The sequence below is a fragment of the Schistocerca nitens genome, chromosome 9, assembly GCF_023898315.1.
Source record: "Schistocerca nitens isolate TAMUIC-IGC-003100 chromosome 9, iqSchNite1.1, whole genome shotgun sequence".
Classification (NCBI taxonomy): domain Eukaryota; kingdom Metazoa; phylum Arthropoda; class Insecta; order Orthoptera; family Acrididae; genus Schistocerca; species Schistocerca nitens.
This window is the reverse complement of record NC_064622.1, coordinates 215677332-215693884: the sequence shown is the minus strand read 5'-3', so window position 1 is coordinate 215693884 and position 16553 is coordinate 215677332. Positions and strand designations below refer to the sequence as shown.

Genomic DNA, 16553 nt, shown 5'->3' with positions numbered 1-16553 from the left:
GTAATAAACTGTAATGGGGAATCTTAGGATTTGGTAACTGCAGCTGAGGAACACATACAATTTCCATTTTACATATGAAGCCAAATAAAATATTTATCAACAACGAAAATATTTACGTCCACACTTGATACATCTAGTTTTTTTCCACAAAGAAAATACAGAAAGCAGAGCAAAAATACTTGTATTTCATGGCCATGAAATCTGTGACTGCAGAATCTACATAACTAATTCAGATCCTGAAGTGGGACTTACCATTTAAATGAAAAAAAGATGATTATTTACATCTGGGTCTAGTGTCTGCTTACCCATATGAGTTGCGACTAATTGTTTTAGATCAATCGGATGATAATTGCTGAGTATATTTACCAAGATGAAATAACTGAATGTCAAAGCTACAGACAAAATTCTTCTTATGTCCTTAAGACACAACAAATAAAAGTAAACATATGCACATTCCATGTCCCTGCATGAATTTTTTGCATACTTCTTAATATTCATAGGTATGCCAATATTGGATTGTGACTCATCACTGTAGTAGTCTGAAGTAGTGTGAAGTGCAATAACAACAAAACAGGATTTTCTAAATTAAAAATTATTTAAATAAATACAACAGTCCAATATGGGAATACAGGTAGCAGCACATAACTGATAGAACGTATTGAGAAATTTCAACTTTTTAAGTTGGAAATAAAAAAAAACAAATACAGGTAATATACCTACTTGTAAACAAACAGCCATGGTGTTGTAAAAAATGTAACAAAAACCTCATTCACTGGGAGATAAGACATGGCTGCAAAAATAATAAGTCAGGAAAAGAGTAATTATTAAAATCTTATATTATAAATTATGCTCATCTAAAAGAAAAAGTTTACAGTAACTGTGGAATGCTTTATGAGTCACACAAAAAATGACTTTTAAATGGCACTATTTATTTGAAAGGTCTGAGGGCATGTGATCAGCATGTGAACTGGTCTTGTGGATCCCATGCTCAAAGATGTAGAAACACTCAGGTTCTGGACTAAGACAAGTCTGATGATAGCTCTCCTGAGGCTTAGTGCTATTCTGATGTCTCAAACTCTTCATTCAAACCCTGGAAGTTTACTGTAGCAGGGATAGCATTCTCAGTTTCTACTATCACACTCGGTGCTGGGCCATTGCAGTTCAAAGTCAGGTGAAATAATATTGGGAAACATGGATTCAGGGAACTTAGCCAATGGTGTCAGCCTATGAGACATGCACAACTATTTCTATGCTCACACTTTGTTACAAATTATTTTGGCTAAACAAACAGTGAAATGTATCTTGGACACCAAAATGCTTACAGATACTTTTATTTAGGGCAATGTACCTTTAACTGAAGTTAGGTTTGTGAAGTTAAAAAAAGGAGCTAAATAACATCAAATGGCACATAATAAGGTTATTGAAAGATATCCATGGAACTCATTCAAGTCTATGTTCCAATCTGATAAAATTAAGTTGAGGTATAGAACATATCTACAAATGGTTACAGAAGTAGTTAAATTACAGTACATCCCACTTAAAGATGATAACACAGAGATTTAAACTGAAAGGAGAGCAAAAATGTATGATGATTCTTCAGTGGGAAACTTTGGTATGATATCAGAAGTGACAGAGGTCAAATATTAATAAAAATTGTCATAAAAAAGTATGTTTGTCCTTAACACATTCATCTCAGAGAAAACTAAAAGGAAATGGTCTTAGCAAGAACCAAATGGAATTAAAGATGAAACTGTCTACACTGTATAAATAATACAGAAACTGTACAGAATATGATGATCTTGAATCACTTTAGGATTAATGTGATTACAGACCTTTGAGACCACAATGGTCAAATAATCCCAAGTCCCAGGTTTTATCCCAGTGACAATTTAGATTTTCAATAAAAATCATCAGCAGTGGCAGTTCAAGATTTCTGATATTAGGAGTCACTGTCTTTCTGCCAACAGCCTTATCAAAGACCATGGAGGACTGATAAGAGGTTCAGAGGATCTTGAGGATGAAAGGATTTCAATTATTAGATTTGGTGATGACATTGCAATCATCAGTAAAAGTGAAAAAAATTACAGGAGCTGCTGATGCAATGAACAGTCTAATGAGCAGGTAATATGGATTGAGAGTAAACCAAATAATGACAAAAGTAATGAGAAGGGGCAGAAATGAGATTAGCAATAAACTTAACATCAAAACTGAGGGCCACATAGTAGACGAATCATAGGAATTCTGCTGCCGTGGAAGCAAAATAGCACATGAAGAATGAAGCAAGAACAATATAAGAAGTAGATTATCATATGACAAGAGAGCATTCCTCATTTAAAAAATATGTACTCGAATAAAAAACGGGATGAAATTTCAGAGGATGTATGTTTCAAGCACACCACTGTATGGACGTGTGCCATGGAGAGTGGCAAAAGGGTTTGAGATGTGATGTTAAAGAACAGTATTGAAACTTAAGTGGACTGATAAGAAAAGAAATTTGGAAATTAGCTATAGAATTCATGAGCGAAGGAATATATGAGAACAATGATAATAAGAGAATGACATAACTTATGTTAAGACATGAAGGAATAACTTTAATAAAAGGTAAAAATCTATCTTTAAAAAATGAAGTTCAGACAAAAGGTAAAGTCTGTGGCACAAGCCTGTTACTGGATTATTTGCCTGACTGAAAGTAGACAGCAGTCTTTCTATCCTCTATCGCACTAGGAGAGTGAGATGTGGAGGGCTTCTCACTCCAACTGCCTTTAACCCCTAGGGAAGATCTCCAGAACTCATTTTGATAACGGGCAGAGTGGACCTGGGGCCATCCTGGATGGACTGGAATGAGGAACACCCCCTGCACCTATTTAGAATGGAACCACCATAGACAAATTGGGAAATTATTTTACAAAAGCACTAAGTAAATCCATAAACAATGTTCTAGGTAAGAAGAAGAATAAAATCAAAAGAAAATGATTATTGAAACATAACAGAATATGCTGGAGCAAACAAAATTAATGTGAAATGTCTTCAAGAGGACATGAGAAGGTAAAATGAATACAATGTACTCCTGATTATTTGTGTGTGGATTATCTGGTTTCTGGTTTGCAGTTTATCTGTGCCTCCTTTTTTAAAAAAAAGAGGGACAGCAGGAGAGGGAAGAGGGAGAGAGCAATATTTTTCTCCAGCAAACAGCGATAAACAACCAGCCAAGAGACAGTAAGCACCATTTCCATTGTGTAGGTGCTGCATGACAACAAAGTACTGTTGTCGTTGTTATCAGCTAGCCTGTTCCATGTAAATTGAACACAAACTCAGTTTTCTGATGTTAATTGGCATGTAAGTGTCAACAAACCAAGTTAAAAGAAATTTATAAAAGAGATGACAGGGAAATGAAAGAAGCATATGGTAAAATTGAAACAAAAAAATATGTGCTGAAAAAGCTAATTTTTTTCATAAACCTCTAGCGTTAGATGGAGAATTTAGTGTCTCATATGTATGGCTACCTGGATTCAAACAATGTTGTGGGATTTGCGAAATTATTGTGCCTGGAGAGCACCTTGGTTCAAATTTGCAGCAGCTGATATTTTCCAAGAATAGTTACAGAAATTTGTGGAAGAAGAGAATTTCACACCATATCAAATTTATAATGCAGATAAAAATGGTTTATATTGGAAATGTCTACAAACCGGGGGGGGGGGGGGGGGGGGGGGGATTCAATGCAATTGTGGATGGAAAGTGAAATTTTCCAAAAGTGGTTCCACACACATTTATTACCATAAGTTCAGTGGTTTCTACAAGAGAAAGGATTGCCACAGAAGGCTCATAATGCCCTTTCACATCCTGATAAGAGCATTCTCATATGTGATGATGGTCTCATCACAACTAAGCATCTACATCAAAATGTAACTGCCATTATACCACCAATGGACCAAAGTGTAATTGCATCAGTAAAACGACATTACCGGGCTGGTCTACTTACAACACTAGTCCTTCAGGATGATTTGGTGGCATTCTGAAAGAAGTTGACAATTCTACATGCTACGCAAGACTTTTGATGCCTGGCAGGTAGTCAAGCTACACACACTAGTTTCATCATGGAGGAAATTTCTTCCAGATATTCTTCGGATTTACTAGCATCAGGAACAGCATGCTCCTTGATGTATTTATGAGATCCAAGATAGCAGGAAGGACAGCATCAGTCATAATATTTAATCTGTTTATTGTAGATCAATTTCAGCTACTGTGTAGCTACCTTCAGTGCAATTATATTGAAGTCATGATGACTCTTTGTAAATAAAATCATACATGATACCACACTGCCATTACAGGTTATCTGTGATGACAGTGTGGTAGCATGTGCAATTTTGTTTACAAATAGTCATCATGACTTGGATATAATTGCACTGAAGATAACTACACCGTAGCTGAAATGGATCTTCAATAAACAGATTAAAAATTTACAGCCAACACTGCCCTTTCTCCTGTCTTGGATCTTGCAGTTAATAGAAGAAAGTGATTTTCAAGGTTTCAGTGATGAAGAAATAACAACCACACAAATAATGCATCTGGCAACAACTTTAAATGATTTTGAAGATGCTTATGAATAAAACTCAAACCTGTCACTGACGGCTAATGCATGTGACGCCAAAATAGTGAGTGCTGCTTCACAACAAAACAAAGGAGAGGACAGTGAATGTGAAAGTGGGAATGAAGACAGTTACCTTGTCAGTCACTGTACTGCACTGCAATGTGTTGATACTCTTCTAGGTTACATGAGCGAGAAAGGGTTCCAGTACAATGACTTTATTGCTGCAAGAAAGATTCAAAATGCTACACAAGAAATGTTAACTCTTTTTCAGGAGCAGACCAATATCAGAGACTGTTTTAAGAAAAAAACAAGTCTGTAGTACCCAGGCATAGAACTTGGATAAACTTTCAAACAAAGAATATATGTTTGAAAAATATAGAATACTTGTGTTTTTCGATTTTCCATGCATCTTCTTCTCCAAATTTCCCTGAATAAATGGGAGTATACTGTATTTGATAAGACTAACTATTGTAAAAAGTAATACCGAGTGTATCAAAATGAATACTGGGATTTTAAGGCTTTGTAGCATTTATTAAATTCAAATTACAACTTGTAAATAATATATCAAATGAAGAGTGACTCAAACACTTTTGTTTTTATAACAATACACATGTAATGTTTTCTGCGTCTTCTGATAGAAGGTGCTAATAGCAAAGATAGCAGCTAGTATGGTTCAAATGGATCTGAGCACTATGGGACTTAACATCTATATTCATCAGTCCCCTAGAACTTAGAACTACTTAAACCTAACTAAACTAAGGACATCACACAACACCCAGTCATCACGAGGCAGAGAAAATCCCTGACCCCACCGGGAATCAAACCCAGGAACCCGGGCGCGGGAAGCGAGGATGCTACCACACGACAACGAGCTGCGGACTAGCAGCTAGTGAACAAAGTTTTTTGTGTTTTACACTTTGCAAGGACTGAACCTGTTGTTACAATGCAATGTGCATTCTGTATTAAGTTCCACTGTAATCTTTCAACTAACAATAACATCCATGGATGGTATCATCAGTTTAAAGACACAAACTGTCAAGGACACAAACTGTCTTTGCAAAGGAAAGACTAGATGATGACCAAGAGTGGCTGAAGAACATGTTGAACAAGTCAGACAATCTTTCACACATAGCCGCAAGAAATCATTTCGGTAGGCTAGTCATGAATTACCAGTTTCAGTGACATATGTGTGGAGACTCAAAGAGAACACTTACAACTCTACCCTTATCATTTGCAATTGTTAAAAGCTCTAAACCATACAGACCATAGTTTACGTGCCAATTTTGCAAACAATATGTTGCATGGTTTACGTGTCAACTTTGCAAACAAAATGTTGGTGCATGACAATAAAGACTTTCTGGATCATATTGTCTTCGGTGATGAATTGACGCCTCACCTACACGGAAATGTAAACATACATAATGTGAACATCTTGGGTCAGCAAATACCCACGATATGGTACAATTGCAATGAGACTCTTCTAAATTGAATAATTTTAGTGCTGTATCCTGGTGGAAAGGATATGGGCCTACCTTTCTGATGAAGTAAGTGTAACTGGTGCTTCTCACCTTGATCTGCTAGAACTATGACTTTTTTCTTAACTGGAAAAAGCTGAACCACTCATCTATCAACTCAATATGTGCCTTGTGAGCAACAGTGCTCATATTGAACACTTGTAAGAAAAAACTTTTTGAGTTGCTCTTTCAGTTGGTGTATTATTTATAACTGCAAGTTGAAAGTAATAAATACTAAGAAATCTTAAAATGCCAATATTCATCTTGAAACACCCAAAAGTATTCTGACAGCAAGCAATAACAGAGGCAAAATTAATGCCATATGCGGTGCATAAAGCCATTTGAAATATGAAGAAAGGAAAAGCACCTGGAGATGACCATGTGTCGGTGAAAACGATTAAAGCTGGATGGAAAGTAACCCATGATGAACTTGGTAAATTATTTATGGAATGTTTGCAGAAGTAGACAGTTCCTCAAGAGTCAAACAAGACAGAAGACAAATAAGATAGAAGAAACTACAGAACAATTGGTCTATGAAGTGACTTTTGACATGTGGCTGTGGTAAAGTTTATTGAGACAGAAAAGGAAGTACAATAAAAGAGTTATTATTAAAAAGCAGGAACACCACATGTGGTTAAAACTAAGTGTTAAATCTGCTGTGAAATCAAGGCCAAGAAGTGGATCAGGAAGCCACTTCTGTGGCACAACAATGATATTTTGATAAAAATTTCCCTTCTCTGGCTCTGTCTGTTTCGCTTTCTAAGCAATGACAAAGGCCCACCAATAGTAGTTAGAAGAACTTCACTCAGCAACTCCAATCTTCAGAATAAGTGTAGGAAAACTCCATTTTTATAAGTGTACATGAAGATTAGGGTGACCAAGATCTGATCACAGTTTTAAGGGAGATGACCAAATCCAACCACATTTTAAAGAAGGTTTAAGTCACAATGAACTTCTACTGCAGAGTTACATCGCATTTCCTTGGAACGGATAACAAAGGAGATACAAAAAACCTGTCATACTTTGTTTTTACATCTCCATTTTCACTTCAAGACCAATGATGAAAATTTATTCATTTTGAAGCAAATGAATACACAAGTGAACATTGACCAGTATAGTAGGTCTGATTACTGAAAAAAGATTGCACAAATCGGAACATGTTGTGCTGATCAGTCTCTGTTTCCGATTGCTGTCAACTTATGCAATCTATTAGCACTTGCTCTTTCAAAGTATTGCAAAATGTTGTGTTATGCAAGTCAATAGAGAAATAAATAACATAACAAGTGTATTTAAACATAAACATCTGCATAAACCTCTTTTGCAAGTCTTTGTTAATTCCATTTGTTATTTATACCACGGCTGCTAATTGATACAAGATGAGCACATCTATGGGTTGGCAGTACTGACTGAGAAACAAATAAATATTTCCCCCTCTCAAGGCCCCTCCAACCTGTATGCTATGTCATTCTTTCTCTGCTCCATGCACTAGCTTGAGCCAAACCACCTCCTTTCCATAGAAGCACGAACAGAAAATAGACTGTATGTTGAGAATAGTATAGATTATTATACAAACACTTTTCAAGACGTGTTATTCAGTGAATTTGACTGTTGATATTACATTGCTGAATTAATATGAGGGTTGCCCAGAAAGTAATGCACCACATTTTTTTCGTCAACAATTCTTCATTGAACATAATGAAAACTACACACACAAATGGTGTTTTATCCACACACCCTATTTTTCCACATAATCTCCATCCCATTCTATGGCCTTCCTCCAGCACAAAACAAGGGCGTGTATAACCTGCCAGTACCAAACCTTATTCTAGTGGCAAAGCCAGTGCTTCACTGTGTGAATCACTTCCTCGCTGTCCTCAAAATATCTTCCAGAAGTGGCATCGTTTAATGGCCAAAACAAGTGGAAGTCCGAGGGAGCTAGGTCAAGGCTGGAGGGTGGATAGAGTAACACTGTCCAACCCTGTTTTACGATGTATTTTGCAATCGTCAGACTTGTGTGGGGCTGAGCATTATCTGCAAAAAATCTCCTGGTTTGCTATGGAACCGAAGTTGCCATAAGTGCATATTCAGTTTTGTTAATGTGTTCACATACGTTTCTGGATTAATGGTACCGCCTCTTGGCATCACATCAATGAGAATCACACATTTGCAGTCCCAGAACATGGTGATCATGACCTTACCAGCAGAAGCAGTTAGATCCAAATGGTGTCACAATCCGGGACAAGAAGACCTCCTCCTCAGCTTCAAAATGTTGCAACAAGTCAAGACAAATGTTTTTTCTGTGCGATTTTTGATCCACTGTTAGACAGCATTTGACCCATCTTGCACACACTTTTGAATATCCAAGAAGAGTCTGGATAATTGCACGCACCCTTCCTTTGCTGATTGACAGATGTAGAACCAACTGCCGAGTTGTAATGCATCTGTCCTCGTTGAATTGAATTGAATTGAATTTTATTTGATCCTGTAAGATTACATTGTGTACAGTAAATGTACATGTAATATAGGACATGTCAAAGTATTAAAATTCTTTATCACTTATTTTCCTACACCTTTAGCTTACATTTTTACATTACTGATAATGAGTAACAATATATACAAATTTAATGGCATAAGTATTCTGCAACACTGTAAAACTCTTTTTCAATGAGATAGTCTTTAAGTTTCTTTGCAAAGTCATTGTGAAGTACACTATCTTGCAGGATTTTGGGCAGACTTCTTAGTAGTCTTATACCAGAGTACTGGGGTCCTTTTTCTAGCATTGCCAGTCGGTGGGGTATGCTCCATACTTCATTCTTCTTTCTTGTATTGTGGGTGTGTACACTAGCATTTGTAATCCAGTCCTCACTACCTTTTGTGATGTACATTATTGTTTTGTATATATACAACGATGAAAAAGTTAAGATACCTAAATTCTTGAAACAGTTTCTGCATGTTTCAGAGGTCTTTCTTCTTAAAATGGTCCTAATTGCTTTTTTTTGTAATGTGAACACTCGTTTTGTCTCTTGTTTGTTTGAGTTTCCCCACACAGTCACTCCATACTGCAAGTATGGTTCGAAAAGTCCATGATACACTGCACACAGAAGGTTCTTGTCTGAATACTGTGATAGTTGCATCATTAAGAATATGACACAGCTCAGTTTCTTACAGACATTATTAATATGTTTTTTCCATTTCAGTTCATTATCCACAAGAATACCTAAGAATCTAGCAGATTCTACTTCTTCCAGCCTTGTTCCATCAACCTCTAAATCCATGTCTACAGCCTTTTCCTTGTTTCTAAACACTGCATACATAGTCTTTTTTAGATTTATAACCAGTTCATTTTCCAACAGCCATTGAGCTGTGACATTTGCAGACATGTATGCTCTTCTCTCAAGCTGTTCCATATTTTGGTCACTATTTAGTATTGTCATGTCATCAGCATACAATATTTTCTTTTCTTCCTCCTCAACACCTATATCATTAACAAATACATTATAACAATGGCTCCATTACCGAACCCTGCGGCACTCCATATTTGATGGATTTGGTTTCTGATTGGTACGAGTTTCCTAATGATACATACTGCTTGCGGTTGCACAAGTATGATTTTATCGATTCACCTGGTTGCCCCCGAATGCCATAGTTGCTTAATTTTTGTATCAGCATTTCATGGTCAATGGTGTCAAATGCCTTTGAAAGATCCAGAAACATTGCAGAGACAACCTTTTTCTCATCTAAGGACTGTAAAATGTATTCTGTTAGACTGACAATTGCTGATTCTGTAGATTTACCCTTTCTGAAACCATGTTGTGAGGTCATGAGAAAGTTATGTTTGTCCAAATAGTTAACTAATCTGGTATACATAAGCATTTCTAGGATTTTTGAGAAACCTGATATCAGTGAAACTGGTCTGTAGTTGTTGGGATCATCCTTACACCCTTTCTTGTACACTGGCACCACCTTCGTTATCTTCAGTTTTTCTGGAAAAATTGCATCTCTGAACGAACAGTTTGCTATGTTCAGCAGTGGTGTTATTATCTCCTCACATACCAGCTTTATTACATGATTTGATATTTCATCATCACCAGCTGATTTCTTGGACTTCAGTTTCTGTATAGTTTTCCACAATTCGTCTTCCGTGACTGGTCTTAAGAACATAGTACTGCATGATCTTTTTGGTACCTTAATACCCTTCTGTTTTTGACTATTTCTTTCCAATTTTAGGTTTTCTACTACACTGATATAGTTATTACTCAGTATGTTTGCTATTTCCATACCATCTGTGACCACTGTGTTGTCTACTTTAATTGACCTAATACCTTCTTCTTTGTTTGACCCATCTTTTTCCTTTCTTTCAGCATTGATTGCATTCCAAGCTGCCTTTGCCTTGTTTTTTGAGTTCGCTATAGTGGTGTCAATTGCTCTTGCTTTCGCTTCTCTTATTGTTTTTCTATACTTCTTTTTTAACATTTTATAGTTTTCAGCTTCGCCCATCCGTCTCATGTCCTGAAGCTTCCTTCGCTGTTCTAGTATTTCACTCGTAATCCACTGTGCTTGATCTTGATGCCTTTCTTGTCTCTTTACTTTGGGAAATGCTACATTAAAATGGTACTTAATTGTTGAAATAAATGCATCATATTTTTCATTTACACTCTGGGCCTCTAGCAGGTTTCCTTACTTAACATTGTTCTAAAGATGTTAATATTTTGTTCACTGATGATCCTAATTTCTTTGGTTGTTTGTTTTGGTTCTGATACTGTGTCATTACTTCTGCAAAAGCTGATTAGTTGTCCATGATGATCAGATATTTCTGTCTGAACTACATGTGACTCATAGTTACACATATTAGTAATTATGTTGTCAATAATTGTCTCACTTTGTGAAGTCACTCTTGTTGGTGCAGTTATTGTCACTTTCATGTTATGCTGTATTAACAATTCTTCAAAATCCTGTCTTATTTTTGTGTCTTTTCCCATGTCAATGTTGAAGTCTCCACATATAATAAGATTTCTCTTCATATTCATTCTCAATAAGCTAGCAACTTTTTTTAGAAAGATGCTAATATTGCCACATGGTGACCTGTACACACAAAACACTCTAAAATCCTCTGCCACTATACCAGTAACTTCAAAGTCTTTTTCTCTAGCTATGGGAAATGTAGCAGATTCACTGTTTACATTCTTTGATAGAGTACCTGTTTTAATATATATACAAACGCCACCACCCTTATATTTAGATCTGCAGAAGTAACTAACTAGTTTGTAGTCCTTTATTGCCACATTATGTATTTTACTTTCAGTTAGTCCATGTTCACTTATGCATAATATGTCTGGTCTTACTTCACTCAGGAGTACTTCTGCTTCTAATTTTTTGTTACCAAAGTATTGAATATTTTGATGAAGTACTTTTATGTAATTTTTCTTTTGTTGGTTTACATGTTGTGAGCTGTATTCTGGGGCAAATTCTTTAGTATCGTCTTTTTTTGTATGGTGCTTATATTTTTCTTTTCCAGCTGGAGTGTATGATTTTTCATCCCCTTCAGGCCATATTAGTTTCCCTTGCATCTAATGATTTTGCAGACATCTGCAAACATTCTGCTGAACGTTACAGACCCCAGTCTATTTAAATGCAAGCCATCCTTCGCTAGTGAGTTTTCACATAGGAATTTGTTTGGGTCTATAAAAATTGCCCGAAGACGATCACATTGTTCTTTAAGAGCACAGTTTATTTTGGCGATATATTTTTCACTCACCGACCTTCTGTTTATGATTCTGCTAAGTATCAGACGAGATCCTGCATACATATTACTTGCAGAATGAATCATGTTTCTTGTTTCGCTTGCCATTTCTTCCTCACTGCTGCTCCTTAACGAATTCGTCCCAACATGTATAAACACCCCATCATAGTTATGTCTGGTTTCAGAATCTGGTTCTGTAGTATCTTGTCTTGCATTTACCATATTTTTAAAATGTTTACCGAGTTGATGCGTTCTAATACCAGGTCATACGTCGATCTTGCAATTGGGGACAGCGATATTCTTCAGCAGCGAATCGCCAATTATTAAAAAGTCATTTTCCTTTTGTTGCGTATCTGGCGCTTTGTTTTTCCTTTTGCTGTATGTCACCACCTTCCATTTATATTTATCTTCCGGTTTTTGGCTTACTGAGTTTACCGAGACATCAACGGGAACACTTGAAATGTTGTTTTTAAAGTACGATCGGTCATTCGTATTTTCGCGATCTTCTTGCTTTTCCGTTTGATGGCTTTTACACACACAGGACTTCTTTTCTTGTATTAATGTATCGTTTTCTTTCTTGATGGTTGAAAGTTCGGTTTTTAATGCCTCAATGTCACTTCGTAGTAACTTTATAATTTCGTTTTTTGTATCAACTGCACTTACAAGATCGGCTGTTTCGTCACGTAAACAACCGTGACATGTCCACGGAAAATCATCACTGATGAACTTTAGATTTACTTTCGCGCACTTTTCGTGTAACCAGAAGTTGCATTTGATACACAGAATACCCTTCATCACACGCTTTTTACATTCTCTACACGAAGAACTGTTCATTTTTTGCCTTTTTAACGAGAGAGAAGCGTCACTACACTTTCCTATCGGCGCCATCTTGGTCGTGAATGACAACATCAGCTCACTTCAACATGTCAGGTATGACAGCCGTAGATGGTCTCCCTGACCACTGCAAATCATGGAGCTTTGCCAAACCACTTTATGATGACTCACCCTCTGTGTCCAGTGAATAACTGTACTTCCATAGACTTTGCACAAGTGTTTGTGAATATTCCCCACAGTTTCTTTCACTGCAGTGAGAAATTCAATGAGAACATATTGCTTTTAATGTACATCACCAACAGATGCCATTTTGCAACTGTCCTGCAGCTACGGTATCTGTCGGAAGTGACGGAAACTTGGCACAATCACTCAGGAGACTTCAAATAATACATATGTAACATTTCTAATTCGTAAAATTGTTTTCAGCTGAGAAAAAATGCAGTGCATTACTTTCTGAACAACCCTGGTATTTTTAACAGTCAACACTGACAAAAAATATGTGCGATAAACAGATGGTCATTAAAGGAAGTAAGAGGATTTTAAAAAATTGTTATAATACAGGAGATACTCAGAAATATGGGAGAGTTGATCAGCCTGTGTGACACTGGCTTCTGACAGTGTTCAGCTAACTGGGAACACCAGAAGATCCTGAAGAAGATCTCAATAAAGGGGTCAAAATGTTAATTGTTTGAGTCTAGTAATGTATCACATGTAAAAAAACTGGAAGGCACAGAGCATACTCATTTCTTAACATTTGGAACAAATGTACCCATTTATCCCTTCAAACCCCAAAACTTTTTTCTTGAATTCCTATCAAAGCTGTTAATGTTGGATGGTCCTCTCCAAAAAATTAAAAAATATGTATAATGTTCACTGTCTTTCTGTTTTTCAATGTCTTATAATTTGTTTCATGTTCTCTCTTCAGAGGGGCATCTTACAGAAATCTGAGACACACTGAGATAAATTAAGGTAGTTCAGTTTCAATTAAATTAAGCACTATCATGGCCATGACTTCATTGTTTCCACAGAGCAAACACTTGTACACATCAAAATACAATACAGAAGCAAGATGTCTGCATACCAGGTTGACTAGATGAGCGCCCATGTGGCAATACTCGTGAGGTGGTTTGGTGCATGTCACCAAGGTTGTCAAGTGCAGATGACGTCATGACTGCTGGGCGATTTGGACCCGCACTCCCACTGCCATCAACCCTTGCAGAGTCTGAAATTATTTTACATAAAAGACTATCAGCTTTTCAAATGAATGATGTACACAGTGAATAAAATGATCTGGTAATTTACATAATCAAAAACTAAAATTAAAAGATAAACATAACAAATATAAATGTATTACCAAATAAAAGAAATTGGACAATGGACTTAACACATTGGCTATCTTCAAAATACAAACAGAAAATAACTGTCATGGTAGAATATATGATAGAACTTTGAATATAGTGCACAGCATTTTTAACATATTAATGACATTCATGATGGACGAAAAATGTTAACATACCAGACCTGACAACTGAACCAGTGACAAATGTTGCACAGCAGACTGGAACACTAATATACAAGCATGCTTAATTTTGTACCTTCTGCTATTTCTAAAGCTTACCCATCAATAAAATAAGAGGAGGGTAAAGAAAGCGGACAGGTAAGATGTACAGGACTGACAGTGCAATAAGATATGCGACAAAATTTCAAAACTGTTGTCAATAATGAACTGTGAATGAAAAGATTTGGTTTGGGGCCTCTGCTGTTTCTACAGCATATTTTGTGGACCTTTCTCCAAGAGAAAGTCTTTGTTTTTAGCTTTCTTGCCTTCTTTAAATGGGCTTAACGGGAAGTTGCTTTTACAGGTAGCTTCTTTTACTTATCACCAAACCCAATATAATCTAAAATACATATACAGAATTTGTAGATTTGTAATGTTGGCTGAAATATACTCTGGAATTTTGAACTAGCAGGGATAGAATACATGGATGCCAGACTCCAGCCACAAGTGTCAAAGGACATAAAAAGTAAGAAATAATTAAGAAGGCAATGAGATAGGACTGTAGCCAATCATGATATTATTCAGTCTGTATACTGAGCAAGCAGTAAAGGTAACTAATAATAGATCTGGAAAGAGAATTTCAGTTCAGGGAGAAGAAATAAAACCTTGGAGGTTTACCAATGACATTTCAATTCACTAACAGATAGCAGAGAACTTGGAAGACAAGTTGAATGGACTAAATGGTGTCTTGAATAGAGATTATACGATGAACATTAACAAATGTAAAGCAAGGGCAATGGAATGCATGTGAATTAAATCAGATGAGGCTGGGAAATTAGGTTAGGAAATTAGACATGAAATGTAGTAGATATGTTTTACTATTTGGGTTGCAAAATAGCTGACGATGGCACACTTACAAAGGATATAAAATCAAGACTGACAGTAGCAAGGAAAGTTATGTACCTTCACTCATGACATGCACGATTTGCAAATGAGTGCTCGGCCTATTCTGTGACCTGTATTACTGTTGTCCAGTCAATGTATTCCATACTACACACAACCTGTACTTCATTGTATTTTACATGTTGCTCTATAAAGTACTGTGTTCCATAAATCATATTTGTTCTTGCTAAAGCAAACTTGGCAACCAGTGAGGACTACGTTTTCTCCATGTGTTAGTGTCAGTGCTAAGCCATCCAACAAACATCTCAATGGAAGAAATACTCCAACATAACATTGCCCAGCAGCAAGCTTTCATGGAACAACAGCAGGCTCTCACCACCACTCTCAATCAAGTGGCATCTATGAGTTCGTAGGTTACTCTCCTGTCAATGCAACCATTGCCCTTTTTAGCATATGATGAATCAGCTGAAGATTGGGACGGCAACATTTCCAGGTTTTTTGGGTGGGTAATGGAAAACTAAATAGGGTTTTCTTTCTTCCCTCACTTTCCCTGTGCATTTACCAGTTGCTGTGCCAACTTGTGCCTTTGCAAGAACTGGGCAGCTTATCACTTGATGAAATATGCAAGCTTCTCTCAACCTAGTACTGTGACAGAACACGTAATTGTGATGCATGTAGAATTATACCATTGTCAGAAATGCCCAAACCAATCTTACAAAGCCTGGGCTGCAGAATTGAGCCATCATTGTACATTTGCCACTAGTGCCCATCATGAATCCTACACTGATCACATGGTGTGTGATGTTATTATCGGTCTGGCCCCAGACAGGAAAGTCTGTGTTGGTTATGAAGCTACAAGCTGCGTCTCAAGAGTGGCCGTGTGCCGACGCCCGCCCCTCCACCCCTTTCATTTTGCCCATACTGCTTCATCCAACACAAGCATGCTGCATGCCCTAAGCATTGGGCTGTTTGCACAAAGAAAGATCACATTGCATTGGTGTGTAACTCCTCTTCACAAGTGGAGACACAGAAGTACCGAAGGATATAAAACAAATTGTTTACTGATTTGTGTGTGTTTAATAACCCACTAAGAATGCAAGTGGACAGAGGTGCCCAGAGTGACTTTAGTAAATGTATAAACATACATGGACATGGGCTCCCCTCCACTCGTACATGTTTCAAGGACATTGATTAGCTACAATAAACAGCAGATTCCCCTCTTAGGTCTGTTCTTCGCTCGTGTCTTGCTAATCTGTTGTTCACTCTCTCACCTTTCTTGTGTATCATTCTCATATCGCAGTTATATTTGGATTACATGCGTTTAATGCTGTTGGTTTCTCCATTGCTGATGGGGTACATTTAGTGTCAAATCAAGTTCTGTATCAGCAACTGGATTTTCTCTGCTCTGAGTTTTCATCTATTTTCCCCTGGGCTTGGTTGTGCTACCAGTTTTCAAGCCCACATTATGATGAAAAG

General features: G+C 36.9%; 1 protein-coding gene across 1 annotated transcript in view; it reads right to left on the bottom strand.

The window, feature by feature from the left end:
- LOC126204133 (RIMS-binding protein 2-like) overlaps nucleotides 1–16553 on the bottom strand; it is a 1140279-nt gene that overhangs the window by 565326 nt on the left and 558400 nt on the right. The window contains exon 7 of the mRNA XM_049938546.1: nucleotides 13758–13898. Within this exon, the coding sequence (XP_049794503.1) occupies nucleotides 13758–13898 (141 nt within the window). The remainder of the gene's footprint in view (nucleotides 1–13757; nucleotides 13899–16553) is intronic.